Here is a 22,845-nt window from a genome sequence, read left to right as displayed (position 1 = left end):
AAGCCAATTTGACAATGTACGTTTAGTAACAGGACGTCCTAATTTATTCGAATCAAAGGACAGAAAGAGTTGGGGAGATGATCTGTGGGGCTTAGTACGGTCTAAATAGTAAGCTAGAGCCCGCTTACAGTCCAAAGTATGCAGAGCCTGTTCTCCAGAATGCGAGTGAGGTTTCGGAAAGAAGACAGGCAGAACAATGGATTGGTTGAGATAGAATTCAGAGACAACCTTAGGGAGAAACTTTGGATGTGTACGCAGAACCACCTTGTCATGATGGAAGACCATAAAAGGTGGATCCGCAACTAGTGCATGTAGCTCACTGACCCTCCTGGCAGAGGTAAGAGCAATAAGGAAAAGTACCTTCCAAGTGAGAAACTTGAAAGAAGCGGTAGCCAAAGCTTCAAATGGAGGCTTCATTAAGGCGGAAAGAACTACATTGAGATCCCAGATAACAGGAGGGGCTTTAAGAGGTGGTTTCACATTAAAAAGACCCCGCATGAACCTGGGCACCAAGGGATGAGCTGAGAGGAGTTTTCCATGGACTGGCTCATGAAAAGCAGCAATAGCACTGAGGTGGACTCTGATTGAAGTAGACTTGAGGCCAGAGTCAGACAAAGAAAGAAGATAATCCAACAAGGTCTCCACTGCAAGGGAAGTGGGATCATGATGATGAAGAAGACACCAGGAAGAAAACCGTGTCCATTTCTGATGGTAACATTGCAGAGTGGCCGGTTTCCTGGAGGCATCCAGAATGGAACGAACGGGCTAAGACAAAAGAGTATCATGAGAAGTCAGCCCGAGAGAAACCAAGCTGTCAGGTGCAGAGACTGAAGGTTTGGATGCAGAAGGGTCTCCTGATGTTGCGTAAGCAGCGAAGGAAACAATGGAAGGAGAAAAGGCTCCCTGGAACTGAGTTGAAGTAGAAGGGAGAACCAATGTTGCCTGGGCCACCGTGGAGCAATCAGAATCATGGTGGCTCGTTCCCTCTTGAGCTTGAACAAGGTCCTTAACATGAGAGGTAGAGGAGGGAAAGCGTACAGGAACAGATTGGACCAATCGAGGAGAAATGCATCCGCTGCCAGACGGTGAGGAGAGTAGAGTCTGGAGCAGAATAGGGGCAGCTGGTGATTGTGAGGAGCTGCAAAGAGGTCTACCTGAGGAGTGCCCCACTGAGTGAAGATGGACTGCAGAGTTAAAGGATCGAGTGTCCACTCGTGAGGCTGGAGAATTCTGCTGAGCTTGTCCGCCAAGGAATTCTGTTCTCCCTGGATGTAGATAGCTTTCAGGAATAGATGGTGATCTGTGGCCCAAGCCCAAATCTTCTGGGCTTCTTGGCACAAGAGGCGAGAACCTGTCCCACCCTGCTTGTTGATGTAGTACTTTGCAACTTGATTGTCTGTGCACAGCAGGAGGACTTGAGGAAAGAGAAGATGTTGGAAGGCCTTGAGGGCATAAAACATTGCTCTGAGTTCCAGGAAATTGATGTGATGCTTCATTTCCTGAGCTGTCCAAAGTCCTTGAGTTTGGAACTCGTTCAAATGAGCCCCCCAGGCATAAGGGGAGGCGTCGGTGGTGATGACAAGTTGATGAGGAGGTAGATGGAACAGAAGACCTCTGGAGAGATTTGAGGATATCAACCACCATTGTAGAGACTGACGAAGAGATGATGTTACAGATATGTGACGTGAGAAAGGATCCATCGCTTGGGACCACTGGGTAGCTAGGGTCCATTGAGGAGTGCGCAGGTGAAGACGTGCAAGTGGTGTGACATGAACTGTGGAGGCCATGTGACCCAAGAGTATCATCATTTGCTTGGCAGAGATGGAACGTTGTGGAAGCACCTGCTGACATAGAGATTGAAGCGTTTGAAGACGGTTGGACGGCAGGAACGCTCTCATGAGGACTGTGTCCAAGACTGCTCCAATGAATTGAAGTCTCTGCGTGGGGATGAGATGAGATTTGGGTAGATTGATCTCGAACCCCAGCAAACGAAGAAATAGGATGGTCTGGTTGGCGGCCTGAAGTACTGTTTGAGATGAATTGGCCTTTATCAACCAATCGTCCAGGTAAGGAAACACCTGAAGGTGGTGGGAACGCAGAAAAGCAGCCACCACAATCAGACATTTGGTGAACACTCTTGGAGAGGAGGCAAGACCGAAGGGTAGTACCTTGTACTGGTAATGACAACGATTGATCATGAAGCGTAGGTACTGTCTGGAGGCCAGATTGATCGGTATGTGAGTGTATGCTTCTTTGAGATCGAGGGAACATAGCCAGTCGCCTTGATTGAGAAGAGGGTAAAGAGTGGCTAAAGAGAGCATTCTGAATTTCTCTTTGACTAAGCATTTGTTGAGATCGCGAAGATCTAGGATGGGTCTGAGATCTCCTGTTTTTTTGGGAACTAGGAAATAACGGGAGTAGAATCCCTGCCCCTTTTGATCTAGAGGAACTTCCTCTATGGCGTTCAGAAGGAGGAGGGATTGAACCTCTTGAAGAAGGAGTGAAACCTGAGGAGAGTTCGAAGCAAACTCTCTTGGCAGACTTTGGGCAGGAAGTGTCTGAAAGTTGAGAGAGTAGCCGTGGTGGATGATGTTGAGGACCCACTGATCCGAGGTGATGGTTTCCCAACGGCTTATGAAAAGAGTAAGGCGTCCTCCTATGGGCTGCGGAAGGTGGGCAGCAGGATGGAGACTGGCTATGTCCTGGAGAACCAAGTCAAAAGGGTTGAGTGGATTTTTGTGAAGGGGGAGGCTTCACTTGTTGTTGCTGCTGTGCTGGTCTAGCAGCTTGTCTCTGTTGTTGCCTCTGACGCCTGGGTTGTTGTGGGGCCTGTGGTAAAGGACGAGCCACAAATCTACGCTGGTAGGCCAACTGCTGGCGAAAAGGCCTGGTAGGTGGGGTCTTCTTTTTGGTTTTGAGAAGAGTATCCCACCTGGTCTCATGAGCTGAGAGCTTTTGTGTAGTGGAGTCCATGGATTCTCCAAACAGCTCATCCCCTAGGCAAGGTGCATTAGCCAGTCGATCCTGATGATTGACATCAAGTTCTGAAACTCTGAGCCAGGCCAGGCGACGCATGGCCACCGACATAGCCGTGGCCCGAGAGGTCAGCTCAAAGGTGTCATAGATCGATCTGACCATGAACTTATGGATTTGTAAGAGCGATGAAGAAGTTTGGCGAAAAGCAGATCTTTTACGGTCAGGGAGGTATTTTTCAAAAGATGACAAATTCTGAATGAGATGCTTTAGGTAGAACGAAAAATGAAAAGCATAGTTCCCAGATCTATTAGCTAGCATCGCATTCTGGTATAACCGCTTGCCAAACTTATCCATGGCCTTACCTTCTCTGCCAGGAGGGACAGAGGCGTATACACTAGCCCCCGTGGATTTCTTTAAAGTAGATTCCACTAGTAAAGACTCATGGGGGAGTTGCGGTTTGTCAAAGCCAGGAATAGGTATGACCTTATACAAGGAGTCTAGTTTGCGAGGAGCTCCTGGAATGGTCAAAGGTGTCTCTAGATTTTTATAGAAAGTCTCTCGCAAAATATCATGGAGAGGCAATTTCAAGAATTCCCTTGGAGGCTGGTCAAAGTCCAGTGCATCGAGAAATGCCTTGGATTTTTTGGACTCAGCCTCCAAGGGAATAGAGAGAGAGTCGCACATTTCTTTGAGAAAAGAGGTAAAAGAAGATGCATCAGGCTTAGAGGACGGATCTAAAACAGAAGGGACCTCGTCCCCTGACGAACACTCTCCGTCAGAGAGAAGCAGCTCCTCTGAATCACCCCATAGATCAGGGTCCCTCACCTGAAAACTACGGTCCCGAGACTCCGGTGTGGAGGGTTCTAGGTGTCGAGTTTTGTGAATCGACTTACCAGACCTCTGTGAAACGGTACCGGGAGATGTTATCGGGCGTGCCGGTGCCGAAGTTTGCACCGCCTGGTGTAAAGACCTCGGTTCCGGCGCTAAAACTGGCATGGATACCGAGGAAACTGTTTGTACCGGTACCGACAAAGTGGATGCCGATAAAAGAGGCTGCTCCACTGCCGGTACCGGTAGCTCAGACCGGACCGGGACTGGAAGGCTCGGTGTCAGAAGAGCAGGCAGGAGCTGCTGCAATTGCTCTTTAAGCTGAACTTGCAGGACGGCAGCAATTCGCTCGTCCAGCGAAGGCACCGGTACTGCTTTTTTCTTCTGCGGTACCTTTGGTGCCGCTCTACACTCCGAAGAGGAACCCGAGGTCGAAGGGCTAACCTCAATCGGAGCGGAGCGCTTCCGTGGGCGCCTCGAGGTCGGCAGGATTGGGCTCGCTGCCACTGAGACCGGAGGGCGCTCCAGCGGGGAAGGCTTCTTAGCCGGCTTACCTGAGGAATGCGACGCCGGCGCGGTATCGCGCGGTGTCGATGAAGTAGGTGCCGACTGCATCGGGGCCGAAGTCGGAGTCGGTGCCGCCGAATCCGACATCTCGGTACCAAACAACAACCGCTGTTGAATTTGGCGGTTTTTAAGAGTTCTCTTTTTCAGAGTGGCACAGCGGGTGCAGGTGGACGCCTGATGGTCAGGACCGAGGCACTGTAAGCACCAGTTGTGCGGGTCGGTGAGAGAAATGGGCCTCGCGCACCGCTGGCACTTCTTAAAACCGGGTTGGGGGGGCATGAATGTAAAAACGGCTTCTGTCAAATCGAAGGCCGAGGCCTCGATGGTGGCAGCAGGCCCCGCCGGGGCAAACCCGAAAAAATGAGAAAAAAAGAAAAGAAAATTCTTCTTTTTTTTTGTAAAGAAAATAAGTAAAGAAGGGAATAAAATACCGAAAAGTTTACGCGAGCGGGAAGGCGTTAGAGGAAAAATTTTCAACAGCCGTTGAAAGTGCGTCTTCTTAGCTCCGTGGAAACTAAGAAACTGGGGACCGTGCGCCTCTGTCGGCGGGAAGGCACTCGCGCGTGCGCGGTGCGGCCTGCTAGAACTTTCCAAGTTCTTAGAGTGCAATCACTCTAAAATTGTCCGTACCGGGGCTCCGTCGGTGCCGTCACCCATCAGTCAAGAATATGCTGCCTGCTTGTCCTGGGATAACTAAAAGTACTAATACAGTATATAGAAATGAAACCTTAAGATTCAAGACTCTGCATGCAGTACAACCCCCAGAGAAATAGAAACAAATGCACTGTTCTTCCTGAACAGTGCAAAATATAGACAGCAGATGAAAATTCTCAAAATTGACACAATTCAATCACTAAATTTCAAATAAAATCATTCCCCCTACCTATGTTGTCTCCCTCCCTCCATGCTTTGCCTCAACTAGGTGCCTCCCTCCCCCGGCTGTCTTACTTTCTGGATGGCTCCCACCTGGCCGTTTTATGTGGCCCGTGGTGCAATGTGGCGTTTCCATTGCCACTCCTGGTGTTATCTTCTGGCCAGTTCTCTCTTCCTCACTGCTGTAGTATGCACAAAGCCACGAGCGGCGGCTCCTACGCATATCTCGTGCCTGAACCGGAAGCCTTCCCTCTGACATGGCAACATCAGAGGGAAGGCTTCCGGATGAGGCATGGGATGCGCAAGGAGCTGCCACTCACGGCTTTGTGCACACTGCGGCCACATTATACCGCGAGCCACATAAAATGGCCAGGCAGGTCGGATTCGGCCCGCAGGCCTTGAGTTTGACACCTGTGACCTAAAGGTACAACTTCTACCTATGCAGTCCAATATTACTTCTGTTCTGGCCTCTGTCCATCCTCCCTCCATCATGTACTACTCTCTTTCTCAGACTGAAGAGATAAGTGGAAAAAACAGAAATAAATCATAGCTAGAGAAAGAAAACGAACATTCAAAGCATAAACCTGGACAAATATAGAAAGGTTAAATTATAATTTTCTATTTTCATTGAATCTATGATTAGAAGAACTTGAATGGGTGGGAAGGAAGTCCTGTTAGCTTGCAGTGCCCACTCAGTTCATCTACTTACAGTATTTTCAATGCCCTACCTATAAGCTGAGCCCGCAGCAAGTTCAACTGCTCCCTGCGCTTCTCGGCCTCTTGCTGGGCAGTTGTCAATTGACTTCGCAGTTCCATTTCTTTCTTCTGTTGGGCTGCGATTTCAAGCTGCAGGCAGGAGATCTGTCCCATTGCAGCTGCCAGTTTCTCTGCTACCTTGGCCTAAAAACAGCACAATCACATATTAAAGATCCTTTATTACTCCTGGTGAAATTCTATGCAAAACATTTAAGAATTCTGATAAAAATGAGCAAATTCTGCAAGTTTTAAAGTCAAAATTTTTAAAAAGAATTTGCTATTTTCAAAATGTAAACAATATACATTAAGAAAAATGTAAGCGTAGCAAAATCTTCATGCTAAATCCCAAGACAAACATCAAAGACTGTATACTTTTCACCAGAAAATTATCCACCTATACACCCCATCCATCCCACTGCTGTCCATCCTCCACAAAAATCCAAGAAGTGGTACCTAAACACATATAACAACTCCAACATTCAATGTGCCAAATGTCAACATAAACATTGGAGCATAGTAACATATGAAGCTCAAATTAACCCAAACTCTGTTTAAGCTCCAAATAACTGCCCCATATTAATTCAAATTGCTGCCACTGATGGGATAACAGGGCAGATAGTCAATAATGACCACAAACCCACCCAAGTTGAACATGAACCTGTGCCAAAGTAAGAAAAGGAGACTTGTCGTCATTGTTGGACAACAACCATTCTAGCTGCCCTAAAGGCCAACAACAGTAACATCTTGAAGACCCCCCCAGGATCCACAATGAAACCCCTAGAAAGGCAATCACCATATCTTATAGTGGACCAATTTATTCACATGCTCAAATACTTGTGCCCCCCCAATTTTTTTTAAACAAGGAGCAGCTCCATAACATACGTTTGAAAGTTCCCTCAAACCCACACCCTTTCCAGCATTTATTCTCCCCATTTTTAGATATTACACCTAACAAGGCTGGTGTCATGTACCATCGAATTAACATTTTTAATAGCATTTTCCAAATTTTGAGGTGCCAAGGCAATATGGTGAGGACGCAGCAAGTGGTCTCCCCAAATCTTGTTCCCATGCCAGCATATACTTTTTTTTGCACTCCTTAGCCACCTGGAGCTGCTTATATTTAATGAAATACATCCTTGCCTAAGTGGTGCACCTAACAACCCCTCAAATACAGTTTTCATCAAAAAAGCTGAGAATCTCAATCAATATATCTGTATACAGTACACCCCCATGAAGTCGCGGTTCAGACTTTGCGGACTCAGTCATTCGTGGTTTTTTCCAAGTCTCCCTGCTCATAATTATTTCCGCTCAGAGCCTTTTTAAAACAGTCCTATGTGGTATGCAAGGTATGCCTGCTAGGAGTATCCCTAAGGTAGCAGAGCCAGTTGTGGCTGTTTGAGACATTCCAGCTTTGAGAAAACAGAAAATCCTGAAACTGGTGTTGTTTTCTCCAGAAGCACCAGAGGGAGCAAGAGAGCAGATGGGTATGAAGTGCAATTCACATTGAACTGAAAGTAAATAGTTTTAATCAGGAAGCAGGCAGCTGCATAGTGCCATAGAACTCCTTCACCTGCTGGTTGGGGGTGGGGCACTTGCCTATTAAATGCTAGATGCACTTCTAAGAGAGGAGGTGTCCTAGGACAGGAAAAGAGAGCGGTCCATATTGAGGAAGTAGCCAAGCCACTTGGCCAGGGAGAAGCCAGGGCTGAGGGTCAGGCAACAGGAGAATTGCCATAAACCATGGACCTAAGAGAGGCAAATGTAGACCAACAAGCAATAGTCAGCTGTTTGAATTAAGGCAACTTTGGTAGAACACACAAACTGTTTGAACTAAGGCAACTTTGGTAGAACACACTTTAGACTCCCATTTAACTTTGGTAGAACACACAAACTTGATGGTGAAAAAATGCTTTTTCACATTATGGAAATTAAAGACCATCAAAAATTATTTTGATTTTTTATCCTTTAGACTGTTGGTGCAGGCATTGTATTATCCATATTGCACTACTGTAATATTGTCTACTTGGGCGCACCAAAGAAAATTGTGAGAAAATTAAGAATAGTACAGAATACGGCTGTTCGCCTGATACTTGGAGTGAAGAAAAGCCAACATATCAGCACTGGTTACCAGTGGAGGCACAAGTAATGTTTAAATTCTCATGCCTCTGTTTTAAATCAGTTTGGGGATTGGCACCTACATACTTGCTATCTCATTTCATGCTATATAACCCCATGAGGATAACCAGGAATTGTAACCTATTTGCTTACCCGAAGATTTTAGGCTGCAAACATAGGTCTTATTTAGACAGGATGCTTGCTTTTCAAGCAAGCAAACAACAGTTCTGGTTGGGTAACTATATCAGCAGAGCCATGCTGTCCTATGGCGCTTTTAGAAAAGAAATTAAGACAGTATTATTTGACGAATTTATCTCTTAATCTGTGCCTTTATCTTTAACATAATTAATTTTACTCCATTAACTTTAAATTTTTAATGTCTTTTTTAATATAACAGGCTGTATTCCTTTTCTTATTATTTTGTATTTCACTGATTGTCCAGTTTTTCTCTTTTGTGGAAACCACCTAGAATTCTTCTGATTTAGGCGGTATTGAAAAATGAAGTTATGTTATTATTATGAAATGCTGACCGTGTTTAAAAGTGGAGTGGTTTTGCCTCTTGCTGATGACCAGTGCTAGACACTTTTTGAGTTTCTTCTTTTATAATAAGGATCTCTTTGCTACACAGTATTGTGTGATACCCAGGTTCTAGGAGGAACTATTGAAAGTTTTATTTTTCTTTTGTTTTTTCTCTTCTCTGGGATTGTGTAAGAGACTGGCTAGTGAAGAAGCACAGGGCTCTGAAAAGAAGTTTGTTTTCTTTTCTGCTCTAATTCACTGAGATTTATGTTTGAACTCAGGGTGAGAACAGAACTCTTTTGCAAAGATTCTACCTGTGTGCACTTCTGCCTGCCCTACATATGGCTTAAAGCACACCTGAATAAAGACTCTGAGGCACAGAGAAACCCAGGAACTGTTTCCAAACGTTTTTTTCTTTTATTTGTTGCAAGTATGAACTGATGCTGAAATTTCCTTTGATTGGGAGCATTCTGACACTATATACTGTATTCTGATTTTTGCCTTTTTTGAATTGTTCTGTTTGGACTTTCTTTTGAAGCTTGGAAAAGCCAGATACCTTTTTGAACTGAGTTATAATAAAGCATAGTTCATATTTCAGTTACAGATGGTGTGAGATGTCTTAATGGTTAAACACCAGTACTCAGTAGTCTCCTAAAACCTGTGCAACTCCTAGAGGCACGTGCTAACCCCCGTCTCATGCCACTCAGACCAGCTGCAACCAGAGAGTGGTTGTGACAAAGTGGTGTCCTTTATGGGATAATTACTGAACATAAGAACATAAGAAATGCCTCTGCTGGGTCAGACCCGAGGTCATCGTGCCCAGCAGTCCGCTCACGCGGCGGCCCAACAGGTCCAGGACCTGTGCAGTAATCTTCTATCTATACCCCTCTATCCCCATTTCCAGTAGGAATTTGTCTAATCCTTTCTTGAACCCCAGTACCGTACTCTGCCTTATAACGTCCTCTGGAAGCGCATTCCAGGTGTCCACCACACGTTGGGTAAAGAAGAACTTCCTAGCATTTGTTTTGAATCTGTCCCCTTTCAACTTTTCCCTGCCTTCTGTTGGAGACTGCGTGTACAGCACCAATGAGTTGGGTTTTTTTTTTGTAAACAGTACTTTAAGCTGTGAGTTTTTTCTTTTTAAAACTGAGTGAACGGTAAGCGGCTGGAGTGTGGAAGGCATGTGATAGAGTGGCATGGGACCAGATGGAGAATCCAGGGATGACATCCACGGGCAGGAACAGCAGACCCAGACGGCGGAACCTGTTGGGGCCCAGTTGAGATCCAGGAATCCTGGCCAGCTGTCTGACCCAAGGCCTAGGTTTACCAGTTCTTCTGGTAAGGGTACCAAAGGGGAGACTGGTGAAGGATAACAGGGTTGGCAGCATAGCTGGGGGATGGTAGTCTGGATCAGGCTCCAGGAGTACTTTAAAAGGAAGCCGCACTTGGGTTTTATTTCTCTGTTGTTTTCCTTTCAGCCACAGCATGGATGTCCAGCTGCTCCTAGCCTTACTCGCCACAGAGCGCCAGAAGCAGTCCGAGGATGTAAAGGCTCTCCTCAGGAGTCATCAGGAGCTTTGGTACAAGCCATGAAGGATCAGATACAGACACTTGCATTGTGGCTGCAGGGAGCCAGTACCAACGCAGCCAGCACAGAATTACCAGCAGCACCAATACTCCAGTAGGATAGAACCTTTTACCTAACATACAGCTATGTAAGATAGGTCCTACCGATGCCACAGATGACTTTTTGTATGCCTTTGAATGGATGGCAGTGGCCATAGGTTGGCCAGAGCAGCAATGGGCAACAAGGCTGATACCCTGCTTAGCTGGAGAATCGCTAGCAGCTTATCAGACCCTTGGCCCTGAGCTGGCGAGTAATTATAGAGACCTCAAAACCCATATCCTAGATTATTTGGGTTATAGTAAGGAATACTACAGACAGGAATTTAGAAAGGTTCAGATGTTTGAGAAGGAGCAGCCGAAGGCACTCCTACACTGCCTTAGGAAGTTAGCGGAACGCTGGCTACAGCCATGCCTGGCTGATTCGCAGGCTTTATTTATGGAACTGCTTTTTGAACAGTTCTTGGAGATGGTTCCAAGAGATCTTAAAACCTGGATCAAGAGGCAGGGATGTCACACTCTTGACCAAACTCTAGTTAGCTGAAGCATATGTTGACTCCCATCTTGCTATGGCGCCTGGATTAGGTGAACACCTGGGCATGCTTTCAAGGCAGGGTCAGGCTGCACTCACTAAGGATAGTGTTAGACCTAATAGCAGCAGATCCCTGGCTCAGAATAATCCCAATCTTCAACATTTCCAGGGAAACCAGACATTCTTTGTTTTAAGTGTGGGAAGCCCGGGCACACCCAATGCCTTTGTAAAGACAAATTGATCTTGATGGGGTCCCACAGTGTCGGTAGGGAACAAGTCGACGACTCCCCCCTCCCGCACCAACCGCTGCCGCTCCTGTCTGAAGCGGCCTGATGAGGTTCGCGGCCGGCTGTAGCGAACCTCGCAGGCCGCTCACCACATGAAGCACGTTCCCTCTGACGCGATCGCGTCAGAAAGAACATGCTACCATATGGAGAGCGGCCTGCGAGGTTCAATACAGCCACCCATGAACCTAAGCAGGCCGCTTTGAACAGGAACAGGAGCGGCAGCAGGAACCATGGATGGATGGACGGAGGTAAGAACGGGAGGGGAAGCCAAAAAAGAAGGGCTATGGAGCAGGCAGAAAAGGGAGCTGTTTTGGTGGAAGGGTTGTGCTGAGTGCACGAAGCAGGCAGGCAGGCATTGCACAACAGGGGGAGAGACAAAGGGGGCTGCTTTGGGGGGATGGTTGTGCTGGGGGCCGACAGCAATCATGGGGGGAACAGAAGAGGGCCACGGAGCAGGCAGGCATGGCACAACAGGGGGTCAGAGGGAGAGCGAAAGGGGGCTGCTTTGGGGGAGGGGTGTGCTGGGGGCAGAAAGCAATCATGGAGGGGGGAGGAACAGAAGGGGGGCCACGAAGCAGGCAGGCATTGCACAACAGGGGGAGAGGCAAAGGAGGCTAATTTGGGGGGATGGTTGTTCTGGGGGCAGAAAGCAATCATGGGGGGGGAGGAATAGAAGGGGGCCATGGAGCAGGCAGGCATTGCACAACAGGGGGATAGGGGGCTGCTTTGGGAGGAGAGTTGTGCTGTGGGCAGACAGCAATTATGGGGGAGAACAGAAGGGGGCCACGGAGCAGGCAGGCATTGCACAACAGGGGGAGAGGGAAAGGGGGCTGCTTTGGGAGGATGGTTGTTCTGGGGGCAGAAATCAATCATGGGGGGGCATAAGGGGGCCACAGAGAAGGCAGGCATGGCACAACTGGGGGCCAGGGGGGAGGGAAAGGGGGCTGCTTTGGGGGGATGGTTGTTCTGGGGGCAGACAGCAATCATGGGGGGGAACAGAAGGGGGCCAAGAAGCAGGCAGGCATTGCACAACAGGGGGAGAGGGAAAGGAGGCTGCTTTGGCAAGCAGGGGGGCCAGGGAGACAGACAGAAAGAAAGACGCACAGACAGGGGACCAGGGAGAGACACAGACACAAACAATGACAGACAGACAGCATCCAGTGAGAGAGAGAGAGACAAATAAAAAACAAAAAACAGACATACAGACATCTACTCTAGCACCCGTTATTGTTAACGGGCTTAAATACTAGTTGTTAATAAATGGTCACAAGATCTCAACATACAACTCATGGACTAGATTATGGTCTAAAATTAATAGACTATTACGATCTGCTAGCATGTCCCAATCTCTATTATTTCTAATGTGGCGTGCCGTCTGAACGCTTTATAAGATGAAAAAAGCCAAATTAATATCTGATGATCTATGTTGGCATTGTTCAAAATCCAAAGATTTGCTTTCACATATGCTCTTTTCCTGTCACATGATCCAACATTTCTGGATGCAAATATGGTCTTTCATATGTTCCATTTCAAATTGTACTGCAGATTTATCTTTTGATATTATTATAATGTGTTTCTTACATCCTTGCTTTAATCTTTGTTTCTGTGATCCAAAATTAATTGATATAATGATATCTATTGCCAGTGGCGTACCTAGGGTATGTGGCACCCGGGGCCCATCATTTTTTGACACACCCCCCCCTATGTAAAAAAATATTTTTTGTAATGACCATGAAACGGAATAAATGGTCATAATAGAAACAGGCAGTGAAAATTTTCTTATATTCCAAACATAACATAACATAAATTATGTCTGAATTGTCATGACATCAGAAGTACATATGGAGTAGTTGCAGGTGATGCTTGGGACAGTTCTGATTGTGTTAGTTCGGTTTTATGTGTTTTTTGAATAGAAGGGTTTTTATTTCTTTTTGAAGGTTTTGTAGTCTGTGGTCGAGGTCAATAGGTTGTAGAGTTGGGGGTCGAGTGTTGCAGCTCGAATGGCTAGGAGGTTGTCGAACAGTTTTTTTCTTTTGACGTTTTTGGTTGGAGGGTGTGTGAATGGTGCGTGAGTTCTCCTATGTCTGGTTGAGGTGGATTGAATTATTTAGCTGAAGAAATTAGTTACCCCCTCATCCCACACACATTAATTCTCTTCCATTTTTGTTCCCATTATAAAAAACACTGATAAGTTCCCAGAAAAAAAATACATTAAAATAAGAAGTGAAAACAAAGGCCCCTACAGATGAGAACATAACATAAGAATAGCCTAACTGGGTCAGACCAATGGTCCATCATGCCCAGTAGCCCATTCTCATGGTAGTCAATCCAGGACACTAATACCTGGTCAAAACCCAAAGAGTAGCAACATTCCATGCTACCGATCCAGGGCAAGCAGACACTTCCCCCATGTCTTAATAACAGATTATGGACTTTTCCTCCAGGAATTTGTCCAAATCTTTCTTAAAACCAGCTACACTATCTGCTTTTACCATAACTTCTGGCCACTTCATTTTTAAGTTTAGATCTTTCCTTTCAAACAGAGACCTTGCTAGATGTCAAATACAGCACAAGGTAACTTCACATGGACTTAGCTGTGCAGGAAATGTGAATCTCCTCATACACCCACCATATAGTGCAAAAATGTGCAAAGGTCTGTTTTTTTCTTTCGATCACTACATAGCCTAATGCCACACAAGCAGCGCTGTTACAAACATATTCTGTAGGTCAATGCTAAGGATAACAAAGTTTCCTTCCTTGGACCAGAAGGAGATAAACCACTGGAAGAGATCCCAAAACAACACCCAAAGACCCACTCAGTGTGTGAACCAGTTGAGTGGAGTGGACTAACTGGGGGGTGGAAATGGGCCCGGAGTTTGCTCAGCAGAATTTCCCAGACCACCTCTTCCTCTCAACACATTGACACGCTGCCACCATCACCACTAGGAACACCTCACTGGGTAGGCCAGCTATGCTATAAACTTTATAAAACACATTATTATATTTTCTTATAAAGCACATATTTTAACTGACCTCTCTGACATCCTCAGCCTTTCCATTCACAAAAATAGAAGGAAGAAAAGTTCCCATTTCCTGCTGTCTCATGTCCCCGGCCTATACAATATTTTTTTTCTGCAGACCCTTCAAAAGTCTGACCAAATCCTCGTTTCACTTGCATTATAAAGTACTGAGGATGCCATCTCTCCTCAATCCCAGGTCCTAAAGTCTAAGACAGTAGCGCAAACTAATGCTGCCAGATACAGGAAAAAAATTTTTTGATTCGATTCAGCCCTATTGAATTGGTTTTTCAATTCGATTTTCCTGCCCAGTTGGGTGATTTTTTTCAAAACTCCTGGTGGGTTTTATAGCTTTTTCACCCCCTTTGGCTTCTCCTAACCACACTGGCGCTGTGGTGTAAATAAAATAAAGAAACAAAAAGGACTTTTCCTCTTTCTGTTAAATCCTAGCTCACGTTTGCAGTCCAACACCAGCTCTGGCAGGATACACATTTCAAATCTGACATATTATAATCACAAAACAGAAAATAAAATTAATTTTTCTACCTTTTGTTGTCTGGTTATATTTCAAATCTTGTTGGTCCAAGGCTCTGGTTTTCTTCTGATAACTTGCTTGCCAGGGTCTCCTTCTTTCTGCATGCTAACCATCCATCTGCCAACTCTGTCCTCCCTTTCCATTTCCCTTCCCTTCCCAGGAAGTCTGGTATCTTTCCTTTTTTTCATCTCCCTCCACAGATCCACCTTTTCTTAAATACCCTTTCATCCGGCATCTCTCCCTCCTTCCCCACCATCCCAGAGTCCACCATCTCTCCCTTTCTTTTCCTAATTACCCTCCTATCCAGTATCTCTATCCCTCCTCCACACCATCCCTTGTGTCCAATTTCTCTCCCTTTCTGTTCCTTCCCTCCCTAAATCCCATGGTCCATCATCTCTCTCCCTCTCCTCTATTTTCAGACCCATTATTTCTTCCCCCCCCAAAGTTTGGCATATGCACGTCTCTTTGAACACCCCCTTCCCTCCGTGTACTTCTAAATCATGGTCCCCCCCAAAGGCCTGTCCCCCCTTAAAGGTCTGCCTGTCCCCCCTTGTAGGCCTGTCCCCCCCTTGTAGGCCTGTCCCCCCTTTAAGGCCTGCCTGCCTGCCTTTCCCCCCCTTGAAGGCCTGTCTCCCCCTTGAAGGCCTGTCCCACCCCCTTGTAGGCCTGTCCCCCCCTTGTAGGCCTGTCCCCCCCTTGAAGGCCTGTTCCCCCCCTTGAAGGCCTGCACCCCTTGAAGGTCTGCACCCCCCCCGAAGGCCTGTCCCCCCTTGAAGGCCTGCCTGCCTGCCTGTCACCCCCTCCCCCTTGAAAGCCTGCTTGCCTGCCTGCCCGCCCCACCCTGAAGGCCTGATGCCCCGACCCACCCCGAAGGACCGCTCGCCCCCTTGGCCTCCCCGCACCACCTATGAAGCAGCCGCAGCAGGATCGCGAAGTCAGCGTCAGCGATCCCTGCGCTGCTTCCTGCGCCACGGTCCCGCCCCTCCTCTGACGTCAGAGGAGGGGCGGGATCGCGGCGCAGGGATTGCTGACGCTGACTTCGCGATCTTGCTGCGGGCTGCTTCACAGGTGGTGCAGGAAGGTCAGTGGGGCGAGCGGTCCTTCGGGGGTGGCGGGGGACTGAACGGCAAGGCCGGGAACACCCCCTTAGGGCTGGCACCCGGGGCGCACCGCCCCCCCCCGCCCCCCCCTTGGTACGCCACTGTCTATTGCTATTCAATAGATTCTCTGCAATTGGAAATCTGCATCTTTACTGAATTACACCTTTTGGTGGAACTCTATATGCCTCTTTAAGTGATTTGAAAAACATGCTACAGATAGTTGAACCACGGACAGATGACTCCTAATCGTAATAATATTTGGAAACCCACTGACATTTATTTACAGTCTATTTGATCAATTCAATTGTTTCCTGACAGTTCCTTCATCTACCTTGATATGTGTATATCTTTTGATGTTGTTTACTTACCTGAACTGTGTTTATTTGTTACTGCCTTTTTATAAATAACTCAATAAAAAGATTGAACTTAAAAAAATATGTTTGGTTGTAACTCCCTGCAATCAGGACTGAGGTCTATGCCTTCATGCAAGGAATTGAATGCTGATGAATCACCATTGTAGTGCTGGACTAAAGCTGAATTTTAAGCTCATAGTATTCTCTGTACTGCTTGCCACAGACATATGGTTTCTTTTGACTTTATTTTGAAAATTGATTTTTTGTGAAAAGCTAAATGTGTTTTGCTCTATGCTATACCCTTTTTGGCCACTGAGGTCAGAATAAAGACCATTCTTGGCTTTGAGAGATTCCGCCTGAGTTTTGTATTTGGTTGGTTGAACCCAGTTCTTTTCTTTGCTCCAAGGCCTAGTCAGTTACCTAGGGCCAAGTAGAAGACCTGAAGTTACCCCTGGTAGTAGGGGACACACCAGATCATAGTTTTTGTCATTTTTCAACTCTGCTCTGAGGAGTGTTTGTGACACCACCCCTACCTCTGCTGCGCACACCGCTTTCCTGTCCCTTCACCTCTGTAACATTCCTGGTGCGAGCAGCAACCCCCAACCTGCTCTCTCACCTGCATCAGCTCTTCTTCTGACATCACTTCCTGGATCCGGGATACAGAGGAAAGAGCCTAAGGAAGTCCCAAGGGGAGCAGCCTGAGGCATCTGAGCCAATTAGGGGCCTTAGGCCCTTCCCCGTGCATAACTTGATGCACCAGAAGGGGAAGGCCCGGTATTGTCGACTGAGTACCCCTCCTCCTCCTAACTTAAAAGGTATGGTGGGGGGGGGGTTGAAGGGGGCCTCTGGTGGCAGGAGGGTAGGGGATGATTGGTGGGGGAGCAAATGGCGGGGGGGCCTTCTTGACAGGAGGGAGTGTGCAACCCTCCTGCCATTTATTATGGGTTCAGAGGGACAGTGGCTCAGGGGTGCTGGCTCGGGGGGGGGGAACACATTTGTCAGGGGTCATCAGGGAGGGCTGCCATCGGTGGCGGGGGACTTATTTTCATTTTTTTTTAATGGAACAGATATTTTGTGTGTGCAAAACATGCCAAATATCTGTGTCATTGAAAAAAAAATGAATAAAACAAAGCAAAATATGCAGACCTGTCGGTAACAGTTACCGACAAGTTCTAGCATAGTCGGTTTTTATGATCGCTAAAACCCCGTTTGGAATAGCCAAGCGATATTAGTGCATCAATCGATTGGTTATTTTGCATGGGGTTTTTGCTAATTTGTATGGCCGAATTGGAAAATGGTTGATCGAGGGGAAACTCAAAAAGACTAAATGATTATCTATTACAGTGGTACCTCGGTTTACGAGTGCACCGGTTTACGAGTGTTTTGCAAGACGAGCAAAACATTCGCAAAATTGGTGCCTCGGAAACCGAGCGCGCCTTGATTTGCGAGCGCCCCCCCCCCCCGCGAACCAGCACCCTCCCCCCCCACGATCTGGCATCCTCCCCGCCGCCATCGGGCACCCCCCCGCCGTGACCTGAGGTCCCCCAACCCACCCGAACCCTCTTCTTACTTTAGTGTAGCCTCTGCACCGGCACTGGCACCAGTGCCAGTGCCGGTGCAGAGGCTACACTAAAGTAAGAAGAGGGTTCGGGTGGGTTGGGGGACCTCAGGTCACGGCGGGGGGGTGCCCGATGGCGGCGGCGCCGGATCGCGGAGGGGAGGGTGCCAGTTCGAGGGGGGGCCTTCGTGGGGGGGGAGCAGCGCTGCTGGCCTCGGGGGGGAACCTATCAAAGCGAGTTTCCATTATTTCCTATGGGGAAACTCGCTTTGATAAACGAGCATTTTGGATTACGAGCATGCTCCTGGAACGGATTATGCTCGTAATCTAAGGTATCACTGTAATTAAATAAAAATATCAAAAAAACCATAGACTGAAGTCAAAAGGAACTGCAGAGAATTTTTAACTTAATTGTTATTTAGACAAACAGGAACAAGAATCAGACTATGGAGTAAATTTTCCCATTCTGGGATTTCTTACAAGAGAAAGAAGACTTCTTTTCTCTTACTCCTAATCACATCATTGGCTTGAACCTCCCTCCCTCCAAAGACTAAAAATAATTATTTATTAAATTGATATTTATTTCATAAGTTAATACCTAATCTTAAATTAATTTATTTAGAAAAATCTAAAAATCCTCTTTAATTCATTACTCTAAAAAAACTCTCTTTAATTCATTACTCTTTCATGGTAAGGGATTTTATCAGTAAAAAACTGCAACTCATTTCAACACTCAAAACCAGCAAACAGCTGTACTATAATTTTCTATAAAGTGCACTAGTGCTTCAAAGTGCCTTATAGAAAGTGCTTATGTGCTATAATACTTTAATTGATTCAATAATTTCTCCAAACTTAAAGTACTTAGCTTTTTTTAGAAAAACTAGGGCCGTTGCTTAAACTTTTAGTCTTCCGACAAGGCCTGCGTTTCGCAGGATAAAATTACATCCCCGCTGCGTCAGGGCTAGGTCTCATTACCAACACTCCTCTAGTGTTTTCTTGAATGGGTTCTTGGCTAGCTTTCTCATTCCAGTTCTCCCCAGGACTTAAATGCAGCCACGGCTAGGGAAGGTTTCTCTCCTTTGGGATCCTCTCACTCTGGGACCTCTCCCTAATGATTCTCCTCTGTGGCAGATAAACACCTTTCTTTAGTGCATCTAGCCCTGTGTTACAACATATTCAATTTTGGTCTTCTAATTCTTGTTCTAATTCTGGTAGCAGGAAGCTGAGCAAAAAATATTGGGAGGAAGTTAGAAATTCAGAACTGAGCACAGACCTCAAAAATAGTGGCAATCCATCAAACCCTCCAGCCCTCTGTACTTGCTACTAGTTGTACCTTTTCTTGCTCTGCATGTAGCACTCTTGCTAGAGTATTCTCAGTTGTGCTCTTCAATGAGTCATTTCTCTGCTCCATCAGAAGGTTACTATTCTCCACATACCTTGGGGAAGGACACAAAGGGAAAAGGAATGTTAACAGGCTGGCAGAACAGAAGAGAAAATTACATTACTTTTGAAAGAGCAACTGAGTACCTTCCTATGACTAGAGAAAGGAGAAATTATATTTTTCTTTTCTTTAGTCAGTGACACTATTCTAAACCCTTGGTGTTATCCTTTCCTACTGGCAGATGGAGACAGAGGAAACTGAATTCAGACAGTGACATCACCAGCTTATGGAGAGGTGCTTCCTGGAACAATCCAGTATGCAGCACTCATGCCCCATCAACCACTGCAGCTGCAATGATAAGAGAACAAACCACCATAAAATGGTACTCATTACCCTGCAAATACCTGGATATAGCCATATCAAAGGAACCCATATGGCTGCCAATAAAATGAATTTCTCTTTCTTTTTTTTAGAAGCCCTGAAAAGAAAGCACAGAGCACACACAGGCTGAGGTCTTCCAAGGGTAGGCCTTCAGAACAGTGAGGCTGACTATAGAAAATTATAAGAAAATAATTTCTCTATTCTTAGCATCTGCTTCACTGTTCTGAACCAACTGGATGTACCAAAGCAGATCTATTGAGTGGGGGAAGGACAAGGCCCCCCAAATGATGGCTCTGCCAAAGTCCGAGTGGGTTCTGGTCAGGTCTAATCTGTAATGCTTAGCAAAGAAGAAAACAATAAAGTCACCAGCTTGCAGACCACCTCAGAGGATACTGCCTGAGCTTGTGCCTAAGAAGCAGCCTGAGTTCTAGTAGTGTAGGCTATGAGGTCCTGAGGCAATGGACTATTCTTGCATATGTAAGCAGACTCAACAGCCATTTTATTGCATTCAAAAAAGATATAGTGGCACTAGAAAAGGTTCAAAGAAGAGCGACCAAGATGATAAAGGATATGGAACTCCTCTTGTATGAGGAAAGACTAAAGAGTTTAGGGCTCTTCAGCCTGGAAAAAACAGCTGAGGGGAGATACGATCAAAGTCTACAAAATCCTGAGTGGTGTAGAACAGGTACAAGTGGATCAATTTTTTAACTGCATCAAGATTTACAAAGACTAGGGGACACTCCAGGTTACAGAGTAATACTTTTAAAACCAATAGGAAGAAATATTTTTTCACTCAGAGAATAGTTAAGCTCTGGAATGCATTGCCAGAGGATGTGATATGAGCGATTAATGTAGCTGGTTTTAAAAAGGATTTGGATAAGTTTCTGCTGGAAAAGTTCATAAACTGTGTATGGTAGATCAGGACAATATAAGGAATAATAAAAATCAGTTTATATACCGCAAGGCCATAAAGTTCTATGCGGTTTAAAGAAATTGAATAGAACTAAAAAAGTTAAAAGCCAATAATTTGAGACGCTAAAATGATCAAAATAGTGCACAATAAAATTTTTACGAATTAGCTGCCTAAATACTTCGAAAACAGATATGTTTTTAGATGTCTACTAAATTCCCCATTAGAGAATGACACGGGGAAAAAATTTGTCTCCACAACCACCAACCCTGTCCCTGCCAAATCCCCACAACCACTGTCCCCACCTCCACAACCTCTGTCCCTGCCCCGTTCCCGCAGCATCCAAACAAGCCTCAGTACTGTAATATTTAGCTTATTTCTTCCTTATAAATCAAAGTTCTGGCTGCTGAACTAAAGAAAGAGATGTTCAGCTGGCAGGGCTTTATTTATAAATTTTTATCAACACAATTAATAAACTACTTTATCCTAAAGCAAAAAAAAAAGTTATATATATATATATACAGTGGTGCCTCGCATAACAGACGCCTCGCACAGCGAACGCTGCGCACAACGAACTTTATGTCTTGATCCGTACAACGAACTTCGTTTCACACAACGAAGTCGCCCGAGCTGCATACTTCCGCGCAGGCACTGCGCTTAACTGCCCTCTCTCCGCCTGGTTCCCTCTTGCCCCCCCGACTCCCCGACACGATCGGGGCAAGAGGGAGCTCAAGCCCTCTTGCCCCCCCCGACTCCCCGACACGATCGGGGCAAGAGGGAGCTCAAGCCCTCTTGCCCCCCCGACTCCCCGACACGATCGGGGCAAGAGGGGGCTCAAGCCCTCTTGCCCCCCCGACTCCCCGACACGATCGGGGCAAAAGGGAGCTCAAGCCCTCTTGCCCCCCCGACTCCCCGACACGATCGGGGCAAAAGGGAGCCCAAGCCCTCTTGCCCCGCCGATTCCCCAACTCCCCGACAATATCGGGCCAGGAGGGAGCCCAAGTCCTCCTGGCCACGGCGACCCCCTCACCCCACCCTGCACTACATTACGGGCAGGAGGGATCCCAGGCCCTCCTGCCCTCGACGCAAACCCCCCCTCCCCCCAACGACCGCCCCCCCCAAGAACCTCCGACCGCCCCCCCAGCCGACCCGCGACCCCCCTGGCCGACCCCCACGACACCCCCAACCCCCTTCCCCGTACCTTTCTGTAGTTGGCCGGACAGACGGGAGCCAAACCCGCCTGTCCGGCAGGCAGCCATCGACGGAATGAGGCCGGATTGGCCCATCCGTCCCAAAGCTCCGCCTACTGGTGGGGCCTAAGGCGCCTGGACCAATCAGAATAGGCCCGGGAGCCTTAGGTCCCTCCTGGGGGCGGGGCCTGAGGCACATGGGCCCAACCCGACCATGTGCCTCAGGCCCTGCCCCCAGGAGGGACCTAAGGCTCCCGGGCCTATTCTGATTGGCCCAGGCGCCTTAGGCCCCACCAGTAGGCGGAGCTTTGGGACGGATGGGCCAATCCGGCCTCATTCCGTCGATGGCTGCCTGCCGGACAGGCGGGTTTGGCTCCCGTCTGTCCGGCCAACTACAGAAAGGTACGGGGAAGGGGGTTGGGGGTGTCGTGGGGGTCGGCCAGGGGGGTCGCGGGTCGGCTGGGGGGGCGGTCGGAGGTTCTTGGGGGGGGGGCGGTCGTTGGGGGGAGGGGGGGTTTGCGTCGAGGGCAGGAGGGCCTGGGATCCCTCCTGCCCGTAATGTAGTGCAGGGTGGGGTTAGGGGGTCGCCGTGGCCAGGAGGACTTGGGCTCCCTCCTGGCCCGATATTGTCGGGGAGTTGGGGAATCGGCGGGGCAAGAGGGCTTGGGCTCCCTTTTGCCCCGATCGTGTCGGGGAGTCGGGGGGGCAAGAGGGCTTGAGCTCCCTTTTGCCCCGATCGTGTCGGGGAGTCGGGGGGGCAAGAGGGCTTGAGCTCCCTCTTGCCCCGATCGTGTCGGGGAGTCGGGGGGGGCAAGAGGGCTTGAGCTCCCTCTTGCCCCGATCGTGTCGTGGAGTCGGGGGGGCAAGAGGGCTTGAGCTCCCTCTTGCCCCGATCGTGTCGGGGAGTCGGGGGGGCAAGAGGGCTTGAGCTCCCTCTTGCCCCGATCGTGTCGGGGGTGCCAGGGACTACACGGAGTCACCCACCGTACCACCCGATTCGGGTAAGCGCAGGTATCGGTGGGTGGCTTATTTGCGGGGGGGTGCCTTATTTTACATTTTTTTCTAAAAAGGGGGGGGCTGTCTTATTTGATGGCCCTGCCTTATCATCGGGGAAACACGGTAGAAAAAAAAAAAAAAATGAACAGTTAAGTCCCAGTTTTTGCCGCTGAGACTCTGCCCTCTCACTGTAAAATTAGACTCTACTTAGTCTGTCTTTAAATTTAAAAAATGTGTGTTGTTTTAAAAAACAATTATGTTTTTAGATGTATCTAAATAAAAATAATAACCAAAAATTTATCTTTTTTTATGTCATCTTAGCATATTTTATGCTACAGAACGAATTAT

At 47.4% G+C, this 22,845-nt stretch overlaps 1 protein-coding gene across 4 annotated transcripts in view; it reads right to left on the bottom strand.

Moving 5' to 3' along the window:
* Positions 1 to 22,845, bottom strand: part of FKBP15 (FKBP prolyl isomerase 15) — a 337,919-nt gene that overhangs the window by 70,585 nt on the left and 244,489 nt on the right. For all 4 annotated transcript variants that reach the window (XM_033960334.1, XM_033960337.1, XM_033960335.1 and 1 more), the window contains 2 exons: positions 18,973 to 19,075; positions 5,973 to 6,144 (listed from right to left, as the gene is read on the bottom strand). In XM_033960334.1, coding sequence (XP_033816225.1) covers positions 5,973 to 6,144; positions 18,973 to 19,075 — 275 coding nt within the window. The remainder of the gene's footprint in view (positions 1 to 5,972; positions 6,145 to 18,972; positions 19,076 to 22,845) is intronic.

This window comes from Geotrypetes seraphini, chromosome 10, assembly GCF_902459505.1.
Source record: "Geotrypetes seraphini chromosome 10, aGeoSer1.1, whole genome shotgun sequence".
Lineage (NCBI taxonomy): Eukaryota > Metazoa > Chordata > Amphibia > Gymnophiona > Dermophiidae > Geotrypetes > Geotrypetes seraphini.
This window is presented reverse-complemented; position numbering and strand designations above follow the sequence as displayed.